Raw genomic sequence first — 25,130 nt, forward strand, 5'->3', positions numbered from 1 at the left:
GGAACAAAGTCGGACCGTTCTCCCCCGGGTCCGATGATTATGCCCTTATACTCTATGGTCCAAATGGGGGTCTGCCACCTACGACAACAAAAAATCCAGGGCCAACAGGCTGAAATAGGCCTTGATGTAGTAAGATCTTTCTGAAAGTACCCTCCGCCAATTTGGTTCCTCTGTCCCGGAGTTGGATGGGATCTTTGTGTGGTTCCTTTCCTAATGGACAATATGGTGGTTGGATATTTCTTGGAACGAGGATGTGGCAAATGAGGACCAAAAAAAAAAAAAAAAACAAGTTGGACAGTTCGGATGTTTTCGGGACACCATGATCGATCATCTGGTAATGTGTCTGAGTTGGTTGGAAACAAGTTTTCCGAATTGGATTTGACCGAATCGGATGCATTTGGAGACTTTCCGGACGGCATCATAATTGACCCCTTAGTATATTAACCAACTGATCTACATCATAAAGATTGAAACTACTAGACTGCAGATATGACATCGGACTAAAATATACAGTGTCAGTCAATTTTACTTTTGCCTTTATTTTTCTCCTTTCCTCTTCCTTTTACCTTGTTTGCTAATTTCTAAACCATGAGGCACATTGTCTAGTGTACACCTGAGGTTCTTCCCTATGCACATCCTAAACTCATTATCCAGTGCCCTCTTAAAACTTCAGTCAGTGCACCCCTGAAACTTCATCCATGACTCCCCAAATGCACTTCCCCATGCCCCTCTTGCTGCCCATCATCATGTTTTCCAGTGAAGTTCACCACTGTGCTGTGGGACTAGTCACATGGACCTGTAGTGAGACAGGAAGGTTCCAATGGAGTGATGAAGCAGTGGCAGAGAGTGCAATAGGAGTCACAGTGGTGCTGCAGAAGACACTCTGAGGCTACTGCAAGATGGTTTGTAGCACTTTGCCAAAGACCATGAATAAATAAACACTAAAAATTCACATTTTCTTTGATTCAGTGCTTCAAATGGGTCAGTACTGTCTGGTACTGAGTACCAGCACTTTTTTATTTTGAGAGTGAGAGTACCTGCACTTATCAAGAGTGACGTAATAAGTTTAACTGGAGAGTACCTACACTTCTCAGAAACAAGTAGTCTGGTACAGAGTGCAAAAAGAATAATTGATGGACAGAACGCACAACAATGTCATACATTCACTCCAGTACAGAGATCTGGGCCTAAATCCATAGTTTTTTTGCTCCATATGCCATTCCAGTTTGAACCCAGCCATATGCAAATCAGTCTAGACCCTGTGCCCAATGGGAACAGTCCAGCCCGAACTTCCAGGCCAGGTCCTCTTTGGACGGGAAACTAGCATCCTAGGACCGGTTTCAAAGAGTACCTGCACTTCTATTTTTCCATTTCAAGCACTGCTTTGATTATTATGGTGAATGTGTTGCTAACATCGATTGATATGTTGGAGTGTGTTTTTTTAATTTATTTGAATACAAAAACTTGCCCTTTTTGACACACCCCATCCCTCTCAATTTTATATCAGCTTAGAAATGATGTTCCCTCACTCCAAGTGAGTGTTTTCTTACTAGATTCCATAACACAGCAGTAGACCTTAGATGAGGATGCCAGAAAGCCAGCGAATGGTTCTCCATGCCTCTGCTTTCTGGCCCGATTAATATTGCTGCAAACTGTGTGTGCACCTGACTGTCCACAAAGCTGCCAGAGTTATCTGTAAGAAGTCACAGAATGTCCAGTGGATCGCCTTTTGTTTATCACCCTATTTCATACATTTACCTTTCTTTTCTTTTTTTTTTAAAAAGTCCTCATATCATCTCAAGATATTGGAATAAGCGCCATTATGGTATCTGGAGTCCACGTGCTCCAAATATTGGAATTTCTTCGTTAAGCATATGAGATGTGCTTCCTCAAATCTATCTTACTGACATTACCCAGCTGGTTTAAGAAGATGTAATCATTGGATGAATACACTTGCGTAGAATTTCGGAATATCCGAAAAGTCACCACCCTCCTTTTGCTCACCGTGCCATCTATCTATCTACTAAAAAGAGGGTACAGAATTTCTTCACGCTTGCCAAGAAGGTGGAGAGGCTTGAGTCCATAATTTGCATATTTCTCTTCTCACAATTAAGATTAAATAGAATGTTAGATTTATTTGCTTTGTGTTTAAAAATAAGCCCCCCACATCCTGTTGCCTTACCCCATACATGATTAAGATGGTGCTTACCTCCATAGAACTACCCACTGAGAGGGAGATCATCTTTCCCACGGAAAGCCAGAACTCTTCTAACTTAAGACAGGTGGCAAACATGTGCATATCATCCGACTCCTTGTTTCTACACATTTTTGCATTCAGGGGCACCATTACCCCTTATTTTCACTGGCCTTTCCGGAGTCCAGTATATTCTATAAAGAGTAAGGAATGGTTCTACCTTAATGCAGCAGGCTTATCAATTGAGTAAAGTGTAGAAAAAGATACTTGCTATAATTCTTTCAGCTCTGCATCCGACAAGTATCCAAACCATACCGAAAATGGAGCCCTCATCTTCTCATTAGCCGCTGTGAGTAGATGTTGATACCACTGTGCCACTTCCTTTTTTTAAGACTAGCACTAATGAAGGTCCCTCTCCATTTGGCTTGGTTGCATTCCTATCCAATCTTGGCTCTTCAGCAATGAGTTCACTTGATAGATTTTGAAACTAGAGATTCTCCCCTTGGTAGTGCTACTCCAGTATTGCCAAGTTAGGTGCTGCCCCTCGTCTAACAACTGCTCCCACCTGCATATCCTGCACTGTTTAAAGGGGACAGAAAGGGTATCCAGCAGGCACTCTGGGGTACCAAGGGAGTCCCATATGGGAGACAATGTATTGTAATATGCACTACCCAAAAGGGATCTCACCTCAAACCAGATTTTGCTGCTGCTTGAAGACATTTTAGTCTGGCCAGTATGCGGGTGCCCCAAACTTATAGGTAAAGCCCTCCTTGGTCAGGCCCAAAAGTATTGCTCTCTGTAAATGGCACCAATTAAGGTCTTGTCTGGGCTGAAGAGTAACATTCTATTATTCTTGAGCTGAAAGGCACAACAGTAAAGTTGGAAGCCCCACAGCCCCCGCTCCGGCCTTTCTCCTTAATTTCTTCCAGGAGAGACATATACCTTTGTTGCCCCCAAATAAAAGATGTAATTTTCCCCTGCAGGGCTTGAATGCCCTTTTCATCAAAGTTTAGAGGGATATTGTCAAAAATAAAAGTGACTTTAGGGAGGATGAACATCTTTACCAAATTGATCGGCCCATATATAGATAACGCTAAATTCTGCCATCATTTTAACAAATTTCCTATCTCCTGAGTCACCTATTCTACTTTAGCTGCAGCAGTTTGCCCAACATCTTTAATTATTGTTAGCCTTAGATACTTCATCTCTGTAACACTTCCAACATTCTGCTCTGAATGATTCCATATCATAACTTCGGTTTTATCCTCATTAATCTTATATCCTGAGAGTTCCCCGAAAATCCTTGCCTCTGCTATGAGTTCTGGTAAAGCTGAGTGTATATCTGAAGTGAAGACCATCAAGTCGTCTACATATATTGCTATCTTTCTTGAAAAGGACTCTACCTCAAAAGCCTTCATTTTCACTTTCAATCGTAAACTTTGAGCAAATGGTTCAATGTAAAGGTCAAAGAGAATGGGAGAGAGAGGACAGCCCTGTCTAGTCCTCCTTTCTATTTTCACTGGTGCTGACAGTGATTTGTTCACTAAAATCCGAGCAGTAGGAGTATAATAAATCTTAACTGTTGAATATCTAATTCCCTTTGTAACCACTTATCAAAATCAACTGTGCTGCCACTCACATAGACATATACATCACAGAAGGGGAGCACAACTGCACTCGATGTGGGAACACTTATATTCAATGTAATACTTTTTTTTAAAGTTTTCATAAAAAAATTCAATGAAATACATTAAGATACGCATTAAAAATTCATAAAGATTATGCACAAGATCATCTAAAAACCAGAAAAGACTCTAAAAGACAAACACATTTGTCATCAGGGTGTTGATTTGAGAGAGTATAAATTATCTTTCAAGATGTGCTTCTCTATTCCTCAGATTTAACCAAAAACACATCGTCTACACATTTTGGTGGGCAAAGCTGATGAAACCACCTTCTTCCGGACATTAAACATGTATCTTCTCCTTCTATATATAATATACAACTCCCCAGTGTAGAACACTCAATGAGATGCCGTAATAGATTTGGGACTTTTATTGATGACACCACTGTGAACCTGTCACAGTTACAGAGGTACTTATAATTTCCCTTAAAGTTACTTGGTAGGCTGATTATGCTCGACAGTGGATCTTTCACTCCTCAATTGTTGGTGGGTAGAGTCCTCGCAATTAAGATTCTCAATGCTCTTTGAAGGGAGTTGAACAAACTTCCGATTCCTCGTGAGTCTCTGATTTTTCTCCTGTCCCCATCACATTAGTAAGCCACAGCTCTTCTATTCTGAGTCCTTGTTGTTCTATGCGATCATTTGATCCGGCGTCTTAGATCCGCATCCTGAGGATCTTTGTGCAAGGTCACAAGTCTTCCCCTAAGGACCACCCCATCATACTCCTGTACAACTCTTCCTTGCTTTGCCTTAAAGAATTGACTTTTGGGATGGGCTCCTTGCTTATTTTTGGGCTAGGGCAATCTCCCTGGAGACCATCACAGCGGAGATCATTGTTGGGTTGGTCTTGTGGGTAGGTATTCCACTGTGCTGTGAGCACTTCGCCTATTGAAATGTGCAGGTGTAGGTGTAGAATGCTTGGCGGTGGAATGCTGGACACTCGAGCTGGGATGGGTCAGCATGGAGACATTTACACTGTGACTCTCCTGCTTGCTACCAGTGCACATTATCTTTGGTCTAGGAATAAAGCCTACTTGTGAAGACACATCGTCTGAAGAGTAATTATTGATGTAAGAATTTTAGCGACAATCTCCCAGGACTGTCAAAGAAGTAAGAACCCATTCATTTAGCCGCAAGTAAGACTGTTTAAATTGCGCTGCACATTTGCGTACGAATAGGCGTCGGCGGCACCAGCAGTTTTAGTGAACTTACGGAGAAGTTAGTTCAGGATTGGGCAGTTTGGTGATTATAAATCACTCTGCACTGTTACTTACTGGTGTGAGGTAACTTAATTTGGTTTAATTTTGTTAAAGCCACTAATCGAAAACCTCAGAACTAATTTCCAGCATTACAAATACATGCTTTTTATTTGAGTGGTGTGCAACCTGCTTCATGGTGTATTTCTGGGTTACGCATTTACCTGGCCAACTTGCTTTCAATATTCTTGGAGGGCTACATTGTGGTGAGTAAGCCCCAGTTTCTCTTCTCAAATGAGCTTATTCTGCAGGTTCCATCTGCTGGTTTCCTGGTCTAAGCCCACTAAACATCCCAATGCTAGTGCTGTCCCCTTGAAGAGAGACCATGGGTTGATTTTCCTGCTGTGAAAATCAAGTGGCACATAGTCCTCATTCATCGAAGAAACCAAAAATGAACTTCGTAAAATCTTTGCTTAAATCAAACCCTCCTCTCATATTCTATACCCTGCCCCATCACCCTCATTAAACTCACTAACCATTACATTCCATGGATCGAGCCTATCAAAGCATCCTGATCACATGGAGAAGTTCATGAATGCCTTCAAATTGGTCCAGTTACCACTCCTTACACTCTTAGAAAAATGAATAGGACGTTTCTTGGATGGTTCCATTCCAGGCTCTGCAGCTGCTCTCAACGTGTCAACTATCAAATTATATTTTTTTCCTCTCTGGTACCACAGGTAGTCCCACAGGGTCTGTGTTTTTTATTTACCACTCTATTCAAACTCTATGTCAAATCTCTTGCTGCTCTGTTGTGACAGACCAACATTCTCAACCATCTTTATGCCAACAATACCAAACTGTACCTGAAAATCTCTGCTAATACATATCCTCCCTAGCACTCACTTTCTTGAGCATATATTCCTGGATGTCCCTTTCCCACCTTAAATTTATACCTTTCTAAAAGATAATTCCTTTTTATCTCCCTTCTCAGTACAACTTGTAGATGCATTAGTATAGCCTGAATCACTCAATACGTTTGACTGCAAGCCCTCCATAGTCAAATATGCCAAACCATTGGGTGGTATGTTGTACAGAAAGCTAAATCTACTAGAGCACATAAACCCACTTGGCAACAATGCTCAACACCAAATCCAGATTTTACCGAGAATCAAATATTTCATCCCTGATGATAACTCTCTTTAAGATTGACATTGGAAACTCTCTTCTAGCCTGCATCCCCAAAGTACACCTGGCCCTTATGTGGGTAACTGTCTAGGTGACCACAAGACTGGTAGCTGGAACTAAATGACTGAGCATATAAAACCAACTATAGCCTCTCAGCTGGATATCCATAGAATAGAGAAGCTGTTTTAAAGTGCCCTGCATTGTGTCCACAGCTCTTCATTTTATGGCCCCACTCTGTATAGCTAAAAAAACGTAACATCTCAGGAGAATCGTACTCCCTACACAGCTCCAGGAATATACCGCTTGAAATTTCCTTGTTGAAGAAAGCACGAACGCTTAAACAGCTGTTATCCAGAAGTTCACAGTAGGTGTGAAACTTCATGCAGCCAATCATCAGAACCAATCCCAACTTCTCAGCCTTTAAAACCGGAGTTAAAGATTCTCCTATTTCAACAGCATATCGGATGGTATGGAATCTCTCCAATTTCCTCAGATCTGTCCACAAAACTCTCACCATTAATACATCTGAGGCCCGCTGGAACAATACACTAAAGCTTTTAAATATGCACATCTGTATCACACAAAACTGTAAACCTGCTAACCCGTTGTAAATCTGCATCTCTTGTGACAAATGTCTGCACACATCCTATGGATATTCCTTTACTTCTCTTCCAGTGTCTGGTTCATGCAATATAAAACCACAAATCCAAAATAAATTTGCACAATGGTGTTAACTGATGAAATGCAATTCACTCAAGACAAGTGTTTATAGAGATGTAACAGCTACCAGCCTCTCGTGAATATAATATTTCCTCACTCTGTGAAAATACAAGGGGTTCTGTGGCTCCCTATCTAGGTTTGTGGTCTGTATGTACCCTTACATACATACAAAAGCCTAATCAGTTTCGAGAAAACAGACTGTCTAGTGGTCAGCAAAGTATTTTTCCTGGAAGATACTATGAACAAGTGTGTGTGTAATATGTAACTTTAATGTCTCTATGATGAACAAAATGTGTTTCATGTGACTGATAATGATTCCTTCCTAGACATTCTTTCTTTTTTATTTGGATGTCTCAAATCTTTCTCACTTTTGCTCCATGTTTCAAATCTTGTAGTATTAATATCCATAATTAGTATTCTGCATTTTAGACCATATTAGTAGGAACTTACAATTAAGTTAAATGTGCCAATTGTGTGTAGGCCAATTTTGTCTTGTTCAAACGAGAGAGCACGAACACTTTAGCACTTGTATGTAGTGGTAAAGTATGCAGAGTCCTAACAACCAACAAAACCATGCTCTTTGGGAAGACCATTCAGAAAGGGCCTAGTCTTACAGAACCCTTATCTTGTTAACTTCTTTTAACTGCACCATACTGTCTGATTACTTTTGATCAGACTGTGGCTGCCTCTCTCTTAAGATAGCAGCTCTTCTGGCTTATCTGCCGGAACATGTTATTTGCCACTCAGTTCTAGCTCATGTCATTCCTTGTTCCGGTACTTCATATCTCCTTTCTATTTGGTAATTTACTTCTCCTTTCCACTAAGGTGGACTGTGAACCATTCAGCCTAGTTTTGCTTTTTCCTAGGCACAAAAACAAGCATTTTGTGCCGCTGTTCAAATACCACACCAGGTGGACCCACCTGGCCAGAATTTCCCATATACTTACAGTACATTCTATTTTTAATCTGTGTCTGGTTCGTCACTATATAGAACCTCAGTTCATGGTTTTGTTTAACCCCGACAATTTGAACAAAGAGAATACATAGGACGGGCTTAATAGTTAATCTGTACAATAAGTTTTGCCCTACTCAGAATTGAAATATTTTAAAATATGGAAGTTCTCATTTAGTATAATGAGTATATTTGTATGCAAATAATATGTTTTTACTCGCAATGTAAGTGTTATAATATGAATTATTGTTTTTTTTAAATCTATTGTAAGATTTTAAATAATCAAACAATAAAAAAGTATTACTATTATGGTTGTGTTTCTATTACGTACTGCAGTGCAGAATCCCAGTTCTTACTTGAAGGGGCAGAAATGTCAGTGTAACATCACTTTATAGGTCTTACATCTAAAGCTTTTTTTGGCTCTGTTGCCTTTCGATATCTTTCCGTAAAGATCTTTCCCTTTTCTAAGGGTCTTCGTGGGATACATGAGGCCATTCTGACTAGGATTCTGAGTTGTGAACGAGTGGTTAAAAATGCAACCATTTTGAATTGGAGCAAATCCCAGCCCTGTTCACTTAAGTCAATTTATGCTATAATAAAACAGTGCAAAATGATGAAAATTAGTTGTTAGTGATCAGGAAAAGGATTATTAGTATAAGGCTCAAACTATATTTGAGATAAGGCAATACGAAAATCGAAAGTGGAATGCAGAAATAGTATAGTAGCAAATATTTAATACTTAGAATTAGTTTCACATGATTTACTGTAACTGCAGGGTTTTGATGTGTGATAGGTTTAAAAAGGAGAAGATCAAGTCTAGTTCTGAGAATGAAAGCATTTTAATGTAATGCGGCCACTTGTAATCATCTTTTTTTCAAGCATCAAGGATGATGAAATATCAGTCATGAAATGTCGTCATTGATGCAGAAGTTTATACTGGTAACTAATAAATATTTCAGCGTATTAGTTGTCTTTCACGGGTACCCTTTGCAATGTCAAACATGCCCTGAAACTATTTGGTTCTATGTTTTTTTAAGTTTACAATGTTTATTTTTTTACAAGAATCAATCAATCATTTGTTTATTGGACTGCCCTTAGCAATAAAACAATCATTTAAAAATTACAAAAATAATAAGAATATTCATTCAGATCAAAATGTGCAGCTCATTCTTAAAATTCACACGTAATTAGCCGGAAAAACTAAAATTATAAAGCCCTTTTAGATGCTAAGGGCCAGATGTATCAAAGGGTTTTGCCCATTCTGTGTCTATGGGGAAATGTGTTGATACATATGGCCATAAGTACTCTAATAAAGTGCAATTCATTTCTTTAGACTTTTCTTCATTTCAGTGCACTCTGGAAAACGTTTATTACAGTCCTACATATAACATCAGAGGCAATGTGTTTGCTATAAAATACATATAAGAGGCAATTTTTTTGCTATAAAATAAGTGGCAGTTTGAATTGTTTCATGTTTAGAGAATGCAAAATTGGTAACAAAACAAATAACGTTTTCTGAGCATCATATAAAATGTTAACAAATATATAAAGTGCAACGTGATCTGGGTTGACTACATGTCACCGGGGCAACATGAATACTCGGGGACAGAAAATATAAAAGGGAAATTACACATAAAATGCGCCATATTCAATCTAAAGCGAGTCAAATAAAATCTGTGGTGAGGTTGCTCACAGAATGATTAGTGTGAATAAAGAATGGCTTCCTAAGTTGAAAGAATATTTAGATGTCACACGACGACATATTGTGGCCGCTGGGTGCCAAGACATGGATGCTGTATCATATTAAATACCTTCTGCATTTCCTGCTCAATTGTTCTGCCCGTATAATACAAAGATAACGATAGCTTTGAAAGTGGCTGCTCGCGCCGACAGGCTGTGCGCACTCCTGTTTGCTTTCCTTTGTCAGCAGGTTTGTTATTAATGTGACTCTTTCCAAGAGAAGATAAATGCACCAATGTGTGCGTAGACTGGCGCACGTTTCCAAAGTGAAGCTAAATGAAACCATTGATATTGCATGGTCTACTCTCTAAAATATGCTTTCATCACTTCAAAGAACTGACTACAGGAAATAAATAGGTTTGGTCTTGAAAATATCTTTTTACCGATGATTTTCCAAGAACGTATATAGTAAAGGTTTGCTCACAATACTAAATTGCCTGATAAATGGTACCTTGAGTAACTTCATTTTGCTTCAAAGCATCTATGGCCTCGGTGGCCATATTATACAAAGGGTCCTAGTGGGCATGCGTGCTGACTTTTTGCACCCCTGTGTCACTTTGATGTTACACAAGGCGCTGCAGACACTCGCGAGGTTCCTTTTTTGCAATATGTGTTCCGGTGTATTCTCAAGTGGGCAAATCCTTATTTGCACGAGGGGTGTTTTTTCTTGCACAATAAGAAAGTTAATTGCATTTCTACCTGCACCATATTACAAATGCGGTTGCACATTAGAGGCAGCGGGCACAGGTAAGAGCTGTAGGGCCGGGGCGGGGTGGGGAAGTTGACAGACGACGGGATAAGGAACAGTGAATAATAAAAATAATAAAACCACTTACCCTGCTGTCACTTATGGCAATGCAGCGAGTACAAGGTAAGTAGTTTTATAATTCTTTTATTTACTGTTACTTATCCCGTCGTCTATCGACTTCCCTGCCACACTCCTGGCCCCGCCCCCGCGCTTACCTCTGCCGGCCGCTACTGCAGATGCAAAAGGCAGGCAGCAGGTCCACTGACGGTGCACCACAAAGAGGTGATGCGCAGTCAGGGGACCCTTTGGGAGGAGGTCACAGGAGGAGTTTCAGAAACCTCACAGTTCTTCTCTTGCAGATGGGCCCCGTATCTCAATGTATCCAGCAGCAGTGTATTCCCTGCCTCTGTTAATTACTATTCTGGATCAGCTGTAAGAAAAAGGCCACACTCACAGTTGAAGAGTTGCTTTGCCTTTCACTGGCGCACTCTTCCCAGTTCAGGGGTGAACTGCCAATCAATTTGCTTGTGTGAAACCCACAGCCCCTACATGTTGTTCATGGTAACATGGTGAGGGATTGGCTCTGAACCTTTAGATGATACTGTTGTTTATACATGTGACTATAGATACATACGAGAACACGCAAGCGTTCTGTCCATTATTCACTTGCAAATCAGCTAACAGTGCAGCTGTTTAAGTTGAGATTTGGAGTGTTTTTGTGGTTCGGTTGCCCCCAACCCCACCCACTATGATTTGTGCACAATCAGTCTAAAGCTGAGTCGCTTGCTTCTTAGAAAGAAAAAAAACAGTGTAATATTACCTTACTCTAGCTTGCAGCCTTTAATATTTATTCTGTGAGCTACAGGTGGACACCTTAAATAGTCTTACTGTTGGACCCGGGCCCTTATGGCTGGTTCACCCCTGAACTTTTTTGCTTTTGATGGCGACCTGGTGTTCATGATTTCTGGCTTGGCGCACTTTTTCCCTGGGTCCCAGAGTGAAAGTGCGTGCGCGTAGTATGGCTGGCCTGCCCTCCCATAGGAATGCATGGGGAATGTATGTGTCCCTGGTAGTTCCTGATGCGTGGGGAGTACAGGCTCGAGTTTGGTATGTGTAAACTCGTGAGAGTGAATGCTGCAAGATGGTGTCTGCGGCATGTGTGTGTCTAGTTGGGAAGTGCTACTTCTGGACATTGAGATATGTGTGCAGTGAGGGTGCTGGAGCGTGATTGGCTGGAGCTGGCTGGCAGGCCAGGCTCCAGGAAGTCTGGATGGGTCTGCCCGGTGGTGAGTGGGAGATTAGCATGAGTGATGTGTGGGAGGAGTGTACCTGTGACCTGGATGGGCTGGGTTTTCCCCACACAATGCTGGCTCCACCCCCCTGTGGTGTGTCTAACGACCCTAGCCTCCCCAGTGAATGAAATGGGTGGCTGGGCCATCAAGAGTGCTCCAGAACCAGTTGCAACTGGTTTCTCCCCCACCCTGCACATTGTGACAAAGGATTTCAGTGTATAAAAATGGGGCTGTGTCCCCACTGAAATTGTTCTCTTCTAGGATCTTGAGGGGGCTGCTGCTGCTGCTGGGGCCAGGAGGAACCGCCACTTGGACTGCCTCCCTGCCTGGAGGGCCAGTGAGCTGGCCCCTGGCCCAGCCTTGCCCCCCCTGCCTACCTAAGGACCTTTGCTGGAACTCTGCCCTGCTGAGGGCAGCTGGGAGCGCTGTGCCTGTGTTTCCAGCGCCTGGGAGCGCTTTGGACTTTCCCTAGTGCCTGGAAGCACTTCGTTTGCCTTTGGCGCTTAAGAGCGCTTTATTGTAGGTCCTAGCGCTGGGGAGCGCTTTTGTGCACAGCCGGTGCCCACCCGGCATTTGGCCGCCTGATCTGCCGATTCGCGGCGCGTAGCGAGTGCCACCTCGCTTCATCGTTAATTTATCGAGCCGGTGCCCACCCGGCATTGCCCCGTACTTTGCTGTTGTGAATACCTCGAGGGAGCCCACTCCTCGGGTACTGGGAGCCCGCCTGCCTACCTGGAACGGGCCGCCACGCTGCCCGCGACGACCCGGAAGTATCTGGCCGACCGGCCAATCGCAGCGCGGCCCCTGAGAGGCCGACCGGAAGTCCCGCCTACAACCAGGCAAGCGGGGAGACGAGAGGAGCAGCCGGCTCCGTCCTCGAGGCTCCCGAGTGGAGGGGAGTCCGCCCGCGGCCCCCGCCGAGCCGCTGAGGAGCCGTCCTGCCGTCCAAAGACCCGGTGAGTGCCTGCAAGGGGAGAAGGGCGTCGGGACACATTGCCGGTGTCCGCCCCTCCCCCGTAGCGCGATCTTGCGTGCGCTGTGGTGTTGAAGCCCGAGGGCTTCAGGGAGCATTTTCTATTTTCGAGTCCCCCGTGAGGGACTCCAACGAGAGGGGCCATACCTTGTTCCTTGAGCCCTGAGAGGCTCTTGAACCCGCAGTTGTTGCCGAGCCCAGCAAGGCTCATGGCCCACATCGAGAGAGAGCCCTGAGAGAGGCTCTGGGGGCATTGTCCTTGATTTAGAGCGCTGGAGCTCTAATTGCCTATTTCCTTTGGCCCCATTGTTGTCCTGAGCCCACGAGGCTCCAACGTTGGCATCCGTGTTATTTACAACTGTCCAGCACTTAGTGGACAGTTGCTACGTTTAGGCTGGGTGTACTTTTTGGCTTATTACAGCCTGCCCTGACTTTGGGACACAGGGACTGCCACAGGTTGTGGCTCATGGGAAGGTTTGCGCAATTGCTTGTGCTCGCACCGCTGAATGTGTTCTGAACCATCATGTGTCTTTCCTTGCATACACCGCTGAATGTAGGTACTGCATCATGTGTTTTCTTGTGCTCGCACCTCTGAATGTGTTTGGATCCATCATGTGTCTTCCTTCCCTACACCGCTGAATGTTAATGCATCATGTGTAATGTTCCTATGCTTATACCCCTAGATGTTGGTGATTCCTAGGTGGTTGCTTTTCTCCTAGTACAGGTGTTGCTAGTTGAGGTCTTTTGTTCCCTGCGCAATAGTTGCCTAAGGTGGTTAGGGTTGCGTAGGAGGTTCTGATGCTCTACCAGTAATTACTGGTTGTGTGTTAATTTGTGATACACGTTTATTTGGATTCTAAAAGTATTCTATGTGCTAATTACTATTCCTAAAAAGTGATGATTCCTGACAGTGGTCCAGGTGGCCCTGTCTTGTAAATATCCCCCTTGTAAATTCTGCCCGTGCCTGTTGGCACAGTGTAACCAAGTGTATGTTTTATCTAATGTGTTTTTGATATAATACAAAGGCTATTTTTGTATAACCTTGTGTGGAGTTTCCTTTGTGGTGGGCCTTGGGTGTTGTTACTGAGTGCGCGCGCAAACACTTAACCTACATAGCCTCCAAGTTTAGCCTTGACTGCTCGCGCCACGTTACCTAGAGGGCGAGAGAGGGGTTATCTTGGTGTGTGACTCCCTTGCCCTGACACTTAGAAATGGCGATCCCTGACTGACCTCGACGCGAGTCTTGGCCGGCCAGGGTCCCGTTTCTAACATTGGTGGCAGCGGTGGGATCCGGATTTGTGTTTGCGTTGTACTGCAGTGGCAACAGGCCACACTACAAAGCTCTGCATTTTAGATAATTACATGTTGGGGATTATTGTCCTTTGAAGTTCTAGTATTTCTTTTTCCAAAGAGTGTCCAGTACATTTGTCCCCTGCCCTGCTCCCAGAGTTTGGTACCTGTGTCACGTGTGGTCAGGTTGAGAAATCAGGGGTGGTAAAAACTGCCTTACCGGTCCGAGGGGAGGGTGTGCGTGGATGAATGGTGTGTTGCCTGGACAGATTAGTGTGAGTTCTCTTTAGTAGGGAGCTTGCTGAAATACTTTGAACCGTGTGCTCTTGCTTCAGCTCTGACAGTTAAGTCCCCTGTGTTGCACGTGTCTGTGAGCATCCTGTCAAGATGGAATCTCCTTTTAACCTCTGTGGTCTGTTTAAGTACAGTATGCATGAGTTGGTGCATTTTTGTAAGGAGAGAGACATCCCAGTGAGTGAGTCAGACACCCAATCCAAGCTTAGGGATAACATGATCCTGTGGCAAAAGAGTGACTGGGAGCGTGAGCACAGTGAGAGGGAGAGGGCCCGGACCGCACACCATGAGGGTGGTGGGTCTGAGGGGAGCCCTGAAGAGTCTAATGTGGAGAGTGAGGATGACAGTGGATGGGCGCCAGCAGAGAGCGAGTACCCCCTAGATAGGGAGTCCCTTGCTGGGTCCAGTGTCAGATGTAGCACCCCATCCCTTCCCCTGTCCCCAGAGGAGTGGGTGGATAGGAGAGAAGAGAGGGAGCACCAGTTGGCCATGGAGAAGCTCAGGTTAGAGCATGCCAGAGAGATGGCGCAGCTGGGTGTGAATGAGCGGACTGCAGAGGCTGAGAGGGCCTTGACCAGGGAGAAGATAGCCCTAGAGGGTAGGTTATCCCCTGACCGCAGTCATAGTTTTCTGGATTCCCCAGGGAGGGTTGGATCCAGTGGTGGCAGCAAGAGAGAGTTTGGTGCGGGAAGTGCCATGCCCCGTTTCCAAAGAGTGGTACCTTGTTCCCGAGAGGACACATACATGTTGAAGTTCAGAGGCAGTAGGAGACTGCCTCACCAGGATTGGGGAGATTATGTGGATGATTGTCATGATACCCTGATTGATTGGTTAGAGGTTCATGGGGAACCTGATTTTGATGGACTACTCAACCTTGTTATCAGAGAGCAGTTGCTCAATTGTTTTGTGCCAGAGTTGCGCAAACACCTATCAAGAGGTGACTACGTGAGTCCTTGGGACATTGCAAAGGAAGCAGACCGCTGGGAAGGCGCCAGTGGCTCTGACACGTCATGGGTGAGTGAACCCGAGAGTAGTGGGTTAGGTATCTTCCAGACCAGTGTGGTGGAAGAGGCTCAGAGTAGCCCAGCTAGGTCCCAGTGTAGCGAGAGGGGTGAAGGGGCTCACGTCTTGGCTCCGTGGAGCAAGAGTGAGTGGGGGACTGAGTGTTCCCAGGTGCCCGAAACCCAGTCTCAGAACCTGGATGGTTTCTTGAGGGAACACCAGGTTAGGGATCTAGGCTGTCCTGTTAGACCCCTTGAGGGTGATCCCCTAGTGTCTAGAGAACCTGGAGTATCTTTAAATAGTGTTCCAGTGGTTCTAGTGTCCGGCAGTGCCACTCCAGTTGGGGGGGCACGGAAGTCCGAAGTGAGGAGTGATTGGGGGAGTTCCCCAGTGGGAGAACCAGTGGGTCAGGGACTACCCAGTTGGGCGAAGTTCCCGTTTAGTGACCATGGTGACACCACTTCTGTTCTGGGGGATCTTCCCGCACTGTCAGGTGGACAGGGGACGGGAGATCTGCGCCAGACAGACAGTCACACAGCACATGAGTCATGTGTTAGCCTCAGGGGGACGGTGAGTGAGTCCCCAGAAGTCCTGGAGTGCCAGGCAATTATCCCACCTAGAGGTTTAGACCGAAGGTTGGGAGGCCAGGTTCAGGATCGGCCTGACCTGAAGGGTGGGACTTCTGTAAACAGAGTCCTAGCCAGTGCTTCTTCCAGGGGTACCTCTCCAGTTGGGAGGGTGCAGAACTCTGGAAGGGGGTGCAGAGGGTGGGAGAGCCCGCCTCTGACCCCGGTGCAACCTGAGGGGTTAAACCCTGGGTTGGAATGGCGTTCTAGGTGTACACTTCGCAGGAGGTGGAGGAACCCTAGAAGAAGAGGTAAGGGGAGGAGAGCCTTCCCTGAGACTCCTGGTCCACCTAAGGTTGTAGACCCTAGGCTGGGGAACCAGTGGCAGTCTGGCCCTGTCTTGCAGACAGGAAGAGTGGAGAGTGGCTACTATGTGCCAGGGGTTACTACCCCCCACTCGGTGAGTAGGCAGGAACCAGTGGTACCTGGATGGCCTAGGGCCTGGTCCTGGCCAGGGACAGCTGAGGAGTACCAGTGGGGTAGCCCAGTTGTTCCAGATGGTGGTTTGAGAAGGAATCCCAGGGGTTCACAGTGGCGTGGAACAGGACGGTGTACCGGCAGTGGCGGGCCCGTGTCCTTGTTCTTTCGCCCAAAGCAGGGAAGCCCATCACGGTGGTGATCGGTCTACCCTGCGTTTTGGCTGGAAGGGGGTTGTGTTGGACCCGGGCCCTTATGGCTGGTTCACCCCTGAACTTTTTTGCTTTTGATGGCGACCTGGTGTTCATGATTTCTGGCTTGGCGCACTTTTTCCCTGGGTCCCAGAGTGAAAGTGCGTGCGGGTAGTATGGCTGGCCTGCCCTCCCATAGGAATGCATGGGGAATGTATGTGTCCCTGGTAGTTCCTGATGCGTGGGGAGTACAGGCTCGAGTTTGGTATGTGTAAACTCGTGAGAGTGAATGCTGCAAGATGGTGTCTGCGGCATGTGTGTGTCTAGTTGGGAAGTGCTACTTCTGGACATTGAGATATGTGTGCAGTGAGGGTGCTGGAGCGTGATTGGCTGGAGCTGGCTGGCAGGCCAGGCTCCAGGAAGTCTGGATGGGTCTGCCCGGTGGTGAGTGGGAGATTAGCATGAGTGATGTGTGGGAGGAGTGTACCTGTGACCTGGATGGGCTGGGTTTTCCCCACACAATGCTGGCTCCACCGCCCTGTGGTGTGTCTAACGACCCTAGCCTCCCCAGTGAATGAAATGGGTGGCTGGGCCATCAAGAGTGCTCCAGAACCAGTTGCAACTGGTTTCTCCCCAACCCTGCACATTGTGACAAAGGATTTCAGTGTATAAAAATGGGGCTGTGTCCCCACTGAAATTGTTCTCTTCTAGGATCTTGAGGGGGCTGCTGCTGCTGCTGGGGCCAGGAGGAACCGCCACTTGGACTGCCTCCCTGCCTGGAGGGCCAGTGAGCTGGCCCCTGGCCCAGCCTTGCCCCCCCTGCCTACCTAAGGACCTTTGCTGGAACTCTGCCCTGCTGAGGGCAGCTGGGAGCGCTGTGCCTGTGTTTCCAGCGCCTGGGAGCGCTTTGGACTTTCCCTAGTGCCTGGAAGCACTTCGTTTGCCTTTGGCGCTTGAGAGCGCTTTATTGTAGGTCCTAGCGCTGGGGAGCGCTTTTGTGCACAGCCGGTGCCCACCCGGCATTTGGCCGCCTGATCTGCCGATTCGCGGCGCGTAGCGAGTGCCACCTCGCTTCATCGTTAATTTATCGAGCCGGTGCCCACCCGGCATTGCCCCGTACTTTGCTGTTGTGAATACCTCGAGGGAGCCCACTCCTCGGGTACTGGGAGCCCGCCTGCCTACCTGGAACGGGCCGCCACGCTGCCCGCGACGACCCGGAAGTATCTGGCCGACCGGCCAATCGCAGCGCGGCCCCTGAGAGGCCGACCGGAAGTCCCGCCTACAACCAGGCAAGCGGGGAGACGAGAGGAGCAGCCGGCTCCGTCCTCGAGGCTCCCGAGTGGAGGGGAGTCCGCCCGCGGCCCCCGCCGAGCCGCTGAGGAGCCGTCCTGCCGTCCAAAGACCCGGTGAGTGCCTGCAAGGGGAAAAGGGCGTCGGGACACATTGCCGGTGTCCGCCCCTCCCCCGTAGCGCGATCTTGCGTGCGCTGTGGTGTTGAAGCCCGAGGGCTTCAGGGGGCATTTTCTATTTTCGAGTCCCCCGTGAGGGACTCCAACGAGAGGGGCCTTACCTTGTTCCTTGAGCCCTGAGAGGCTCTTGAACCCGCAGTTGTTGCCGAGCCCAGCAAGGCTCATGGCCCACATCGAGAGAGAGCCCTGAGAGAGGCTCTGGGGGCATTGTCCTTGATTTAGAGCGCTGGAGCTCTAATTGCCTATTTCCTTTGGCCCCATTGTTGTCCTGAGCCCACGAGGCTCCAACGTTGGCATCCGTGTTATTTACAACTGTCCAGCACTTAGTGGACAGTTGCTACGTTTAGGCTGGGTGTACTTTTTGGCTTATTACAGCCTGCCCTGACTTTGGGACACAGGGACTGCCACAGGTTGTGGCTCATGGGAAGGTTTGCGCAATTGCTTGTGCTCGCACCGCTGAATGTGTTCTGAACCATCATGTGTCTTTCCTTGCATACACCGCTGAATGTAGGTACTGCATCATGTGTTTTCTTGTGCTCGCACCTCTGAATGTGTTTGGATCCATCATGTGTCTTCCTTCCCTACACCGCTGAATGTTAATGCATCATGTGTAATGTTCCTATGCTTATACCCCTAGATGTTGGTGATTCCTAGGTGGTTGCTTTTCTCCTAGTACAGGTGTTGCTAGTTGAGGTCTTTTGTTCCCTGCGCAATAGTTGCCTAAGGTGGTTAGGGTTGCGTAGGAGGTTCTGATGCTCTACCAGTAATTACTGGTTGTGTGTTAATTTGTGATACACGTTTATTTGGATTCTAAAAGTATTCTATGTGCTAATTACTATTCCTAAAAAGTGATGATTCCTGACAGTGGTCCAGGTGGCCCTGTCTTGTAAATATCCCCCTTGTAAATTCTGCCCGTGCCTGTTGGCACAGTGTAACCAAGTGTATGTTTTATCTAATGTGTTTTTGATATAATACAAAGGCTATTTTTGTATAACCTTGTGTGGAGTTTCCTTTGTGGTGGGCCTTGGGTGTTGTTACTGAGTGCGTGCGCAAACACTTAACCTACATAGCCTCCAAGTTTAGCCTTGACTGCTCGCGCCACGTTACCTAGAGGGCGAGAGAGGGGTTATCTTGGTGTGTGACTCCCTTGCCCTGACACTTAGAAATGGCGATCCCTGACTGACCTCGACGCGAGTCTTGGCCGGCCAGGGTCCCGTTTCTAACACTTACGCAGTTCTATCATATGGCATTTCATAAAAAGAATTCCGTCTTTCACAACCCTGGCACCAAGCTGTACACATGGTCTCCTGTAGGACTGAGCCATCAGCCTATGCCTTCTGCTGTTTTAGCATTGGTCTTCCTGCATATGAAATTGGATCACGTGATCAAAAGATGCTTTCCAGGTGTACCAGGTGCCTGGTTTTCTTTCCATCATCTTCATTCTTCACTACACTTTACATTGTGCCATGTGCTTCTGTTGCCATGCCACAAGCCCCTACATTTCATGGCCTTAGCGAAGACCAAGACATTTTAGCTTGATGTGATTGGTGGGATTGGGTCATGTGACATATTTGACTGTAAGGCTAGCATTAAGAAGAAGTATTGAATCAGAATTTTCAGAGCTTCCTAGCCAAAGCATTCTCCCTAAACGTGATAGGAAAAAGGAACACCTGATAATGGTCTGCATCAATGTTCTAATTGGACACCATAAAAGGGCACTATTGAATAATGAGTAATTGTTCGCTACATAGACCCACAATGTGTTGGGAGATTACCTGCTTTCCACCTCACCTCAATTGTGTGAGGCTGAATTACAAGTCAGGCCGAAATGGAATTAGCACACGCTTGAGGGCATAAGTCTCATCTGCCTCATTATTAGTGGTTAGGTATTTCAACCAGTGGATGTATCAAGTGTGGATGACCCAGACCAGATTTTTCCTGCCTCTAGAAACGGGCAGAAATATTGCATGAGACTTTGGCTGCAGCAACTGCCTAGTCTTATACCACCTAACCACGCTGGCCCCCACATACATTTACAAATCTGCTCATTGTAGGTGGTAAATGTATGTGGCAAAAGCACGTGGAATATGGAGTTCTGTATGGTTTTAATGCCAGAAAGTAATTCTCCTGTTCATAGGGTCTTCCTCGTAATTGACCACATTGGAGCGATTTTACCACACAGAAACCGGAAAATGACATGCTAATTTATCATGTGGTAAAATCGCCCCACTATACCGTTCGACTCATAATTAGGGACTCTGGTGCAAACAACTGAAAATGTCCCAGGAAGCAGCAGGGAGCAGTGCACCAGGCAGAAAGAGAAAAATTAAATTATCTGAGCAGGAATTGGAGTACCTCATCGAGGGAGTATCAAAGGACCATGACAGGCTGTTTGGAAAGGAGTCCCGGAGGGTGCCTGAGGCCGACAAGAGGCGCATTTGGCTGCGCATCCGCGCAAAGGTGAACTCAGTTGGAATGACCCAGCGCTCCATTGATGAGCTCAAAAAGAGGCGGTACGACCTCAGAGGGCGTGCCAAAGAACGCATCGTTGAGAGGCTGGGGGAACAACATGCCACCGGAGGAGGAGACCTCACAGTTGCACCCAACACTCCCCTCGAAGACCTGGTGGAGGATACACTCAATCCTGCAGCCTGCGTGGGGGTCACCCCGCTGGACTCCTCACGACCCACCCAACAATCCCAAGGTAAGTGCCATGCGACTGCGACCCCATCCCCTAACAATGCCCATGACTCCAGAGCTAGCCATTTGATAACCCCAGTAATGCAGGCCATGCACACCTAAAATGCCCTATTGCATTGTGGGACCTGTAGTGTGACCACAATTCCCGGATAGCCACACACAGCCAGACCTGTCAAGTGAAAGATATTCCTAAAGCCAGTCACGGAATGCAAGCCTGCATGCATGTAGCAACATCCTATATGTGCAACATACATATCACTAATCATGCACCCATTTACATCACAGGTGCATCTGAACAACCCAGCCCAGACAGCGAGGCCCTTCTCATGGAGGAGAACCCTGAGGACACCGAGGGAGAGGGCCATCTTGCCCCACGTCCCGGACCATCACAACCACCAACAGCAGTACCACCACCTCCCCATGTGGACAGGGCCACCCCTGCAGCAACAGGAGCACAGCAACCACCCCATGTGACACCCATGGCAGTGGTACAGGCCGCACCACCACCACCCAGGAGCCAGACACGGCGCACAGCCACTATGCGATCTCAGTCCAGCGAACTGATGAGGCAGCAGCGCAACGTCTCAACACGTGCTGGCAGGGGGGAACATGTCCAAGATCCTGGGCTGGCCATAGAACGCCGGATGCTTGCTTTCCACCAGAAGCAGGCACGGCACTTGGCAGCCATCCACCTGCAGCTCAATAAGACAGCGCAAAATGTGAGCCAGCTCACAGAAAGCATGCAGGTCATGACTGCAGTGGTCAGGGAGAACAGCCAGATCCTGGTGTCCCAGCAGGACATCACCCGCCGCCACCACCGCTAGCTGCTGTCCCGCCTGTCAGCATACACAAGATCCAACCATCTCATCGGAAATGCCACCTCCCTACTTTCGGGCCGCTCTCTTGCGATGCAAATACAGATGGTTCAATGCTACCAGGAGGTCGCCAGGGCCCTTGAACAAGTCACAAAAGCTGTGCAGAGTCTGCAGGCGTCTGGCCATGGCCAAGCAAGTGGGGGGGATGATGCCAGTGAGGGCACTCGAGTCACAGCAGCCTGTTCTTGCTGCTGGTAACCGAACGCCGCCGCAGCACCAGGCCCACTGCAGCATCACGGGCCAATAGTGTCGTGGGGGACGTGGAGAGGCGACTGGGTGCATCCAGCCGGAGGCGCCAGTGGCTCTATGAACTCTACCAGCAGGGCCATGCTGATTAGACAAGCACGCCCTCTTCTCTATCATGGGGCTGTATGAGGAAATACAGTTCTCATGTAATTTGTAAAAAATTTAAAGACACATTATTGTGAAAATAACAAGAATTTATAGTCACAAGTAAATCCGACTCATGACATTATTACATTTGTCATGCATGAGTGCAGTGTTGTGTGAGGGGAATGGATGCACTAGAAACAGTTCATTGTGATTTGGTTGCGGCGCCTGTGTCCTTCTGCAGGATTCTCCCCACGTGCATGATGCACATGTGCAGGTGGGCGGTTGTCCCCTTCCGACTCACTGCCAGAGATCTCCACAGGTATCCTCCGCTTGGTAGCAATATTGTGGAGTATTGCACACATGGCCACGATGCAGCAGCAGACCTCAGGCTGGTATTTGAGGGCCCCACCAGTCTTGTGTAGGATGCGGAATCGGCTCAAATGTCCGCTCAATACAATTTCTAGTGCAAATGTGTGTAGCATTGTAACGCCGTTGCTGTGGTGTGGCAGGGTTGAGGTATGGGGTGAGGAGGTACTCATGGAGGCCGTACGCGCTGTCACCTGAATGAAAGGAGCAGAGGGTGAGTGCCTGTTATGCGCAGCTACATGGTCTCGATGTACTGTTTGTTGGCATGTGTACTTACCTAGAAGGTGTCCTTCACCAAAGTCTCCCCTGGCCAGGCGTGTGTGCATGCCGCTGTGCCGGAATATGAAGGAATCATGCGTGCTCCCCAGGTATTGTGCCACTATGTCGGTGATGATTGCCTTAGCGTTGCAGACCATCTGGATCTTCAGTGAGTGGTAGGACTTGCTGTTCCGGTACATGTATTCTGTCTCAGCGGGTGGGCAGATGTGGATGTGGGTACAGTCAATGCATCCAATTACATGGGGGAATTGCGCAATGTTGTAAAATTGTAGCTTGGTTTGATTCAAGTCCTGTTGGGTGGTTGGGAATGTAATGTAATGGTGTAGCCGGGTCAGCATGGCCTCCAGGAAACTCCTTAGGCATCGGAACAGTGTGCTCTGGGAGATCCCCCCTGCAACTGCAACTATCCCCTGGAAGCTTCCGGAGGCCAGGAGGTGCCGTCAGCACAAGTCCTGGACATGGGTGGGTGCGGCATTGGTCCTCCTCGTTGGGTGCTGCATCAGGGGTTCAAGGTCGCGGATGAGCTTGGTAATCATTGCCCCATTCAGCCTGTACTTTGAGTAGATTTCCTCCTCAGTCTGGCCCAGGAGTGTGATCCACTGCCGGAAAAGTCGCTCCTGGATCCTGTGTCTGTTCCTGGCTGCAGCCTGGAGCCTTGTCCTCATGCTCCTACTGTGTCTCCTTAAGTGTGTTTGTTACGCCCGCACCTGTAGCTAGTTAGAATTTTTTTTTTTATACTTTATGGTTACCACCTGGTTTGAGTTCTTAAATTGCGCCTCGCAAATAGCGATTTTGAGCTTTTTCGCTAATTGCGATTTTTGCATGCATTTGGTTTGGGATTATTTTGCGACTTCGCAAATAAAATCGCAGAAACATTGGAAACATTGGAAAATCGCAATTTCAGAATCGCAAAGGGGGTTCCACCTTGATTCTGCGATTTTATTTGCGAAGTCGCAAAATATATTTTGCGATTTCGCTATTTCGTTGTTTTTCTTTTCATGAATTGCGGTTCATGGAATTGCGATCGCAAAACTGCTGCGCAACTATTGCAATCGCAATTTGTGTTGATGAATCTACCTGATAGACTGCAAGTTCTAAGGATAAGCAAAGGGATCCCAATTTGATCGAGGTTCATTGTACTCCCACATTGGTACGAGGCTTCTGGAAGTAAAATGTACACTGAATGTGCTCAATTAAGACACCTTTCTGCACTTCAAAATGTTTCAGACTCCCCAATCCATAATATGTGGCAGAATCTTTCAATACCAAAACCTGCTCCACTACCTGACATGCTGGATATTTTAGTGACTATCGATTCTGTAGGTTGATCGGAAAATTGAAACAGAGTTGGTCTAATGAAAATTTCGCTGCTCATGGAAATGACAAACTCCGTTAGACATCCTCCAGTGCCTTACAGTAAAGAAAGATTTTTCTAATTTAAAATCAGCAACAATAAGAGTAGGTCAATAACTCATTAGGTGCCAGAATTCAGGTGCGAGCGGTGCAAGGAATCACATCCTTTTAGGAGATTTTGATGTTCATTGGTTAATAATATAAAAAGTTTTTCTTATTGGGGATGGTCTTTAGACACATTGGCACATCCTCGCCCTCAAGAACAGTGAAATATAATACCGAATTATTATTTTTCTCAACGCATGATGCCGTCTGCCTATACCATAATTGGCTGGTTAGATCATTTTTATTCCCTTGACTTTAAATTAGATATTGATTCTGACAACTTTCCACTCCAGTGTACCTAAAATGATGTAGAAATATCCAATGAAATTATAACTCCGTAATTTTGAACACTGCGATTAAAACTTGTTCTCTGCCTACTTGTGTATTTCTAAAATATATTATTTACTGCTTTTTGTACTTTCCTTTTTGTCCCAAAGTGTAATATGATTATTGTCACTGCCCCCATGCATTTCTTGGTTTAGGAAAACATTCACGGTGGGGGACTTTTTTAAATTAGAGCAATAAATACTTTGCCAATGAGCTGTGGCATTTCAGGGCTCTTTATCAAACATTATTAATCTTAGGTGCCTGGAAAGTGATGGATTAGAAGTAAAATAAAGAAGAATCATAGTTTTAAAAAAAATTTGAAATCACGTTTTGGGGATGGGGGAGTTAATACATTCTATTACGGTCTCAGTTTGTAGGAGCCTGGTGGGTACCAATAACAGACCATCAAATTTTGAGCAAGGGTAGCATACACCACATTCTTAAGATTGTTTAAATATTGGCCTGATAGTCACCACTGGGAGTTACATTGATTTAAAGCATTCAAAATAGTTTGCATTGTGATTATATATGTGGCTTCGAAAATGTGAGTTTTGCACAAGGAAAAAGCACCTGGATAACAACGTTAAGAAGTGTAACATGCATAACTTGCATTATACAAAATGCAAGGGAACTCGATTTGGGGGGTGGCTAAGGAGCAGGAAAGATAAAACTGTATATTTGCACAAGCAAAATGTGAACAGCCAGTGAGCGTCAAAAGATTGACAATCCAAATGAAAGAAACACCCACGAAGAAACCAAAGCCTGGAAATAGCTTGATGGTTATCAAAAGCGAGCAAAGGAGTTACTTCACATTTC

The 25,130-nt window shown here is 46.4% G+C and overlaps 2 protein-coding genes across 2 annotated transcripts in view; both read left to right on the forward strand.

The window, feature by feature from the left end:
• The window catches only part of RAPGEF5 (Rap guanine nucleotide exchange factor 5), a 997,318-nt gene that overhangs the window by 133,854 nt on the left and 838,334 nt on the right, over positions 1-25,130 (forward strand). The gene's annotated exons all lie outside the window — the stretch shown is intronic.
• LOC147688804 (uncharacterized) lies at positions 20,254-21,382 on the forward strand. Its single transcript, XM_086942293.1, has 3 exons — positions 20,254-20,680; positions 20,962-21,058; positions 21,115-21,382. Exons 1-3 carry the CDS (start codon positions 20,254-20,256, stop codon positions 21,380-21,382), a joined length of 792 nt encoding a protein of 263 aa, XP_086798419.1.

This window comes from Lissotriton vulgaris, chromosome 10 (genome assembly GCF_964263255.1).
Source record: "Lissotriton vulgaris chromosome 10, aLisVul1.2, whole genome shotgun sequence".
NCBI lineage: Eukaryota > Metazoa > Chordata > Amphibia > Caudata > Salamandridae > Lissotriton > Lissotriton vulgaris.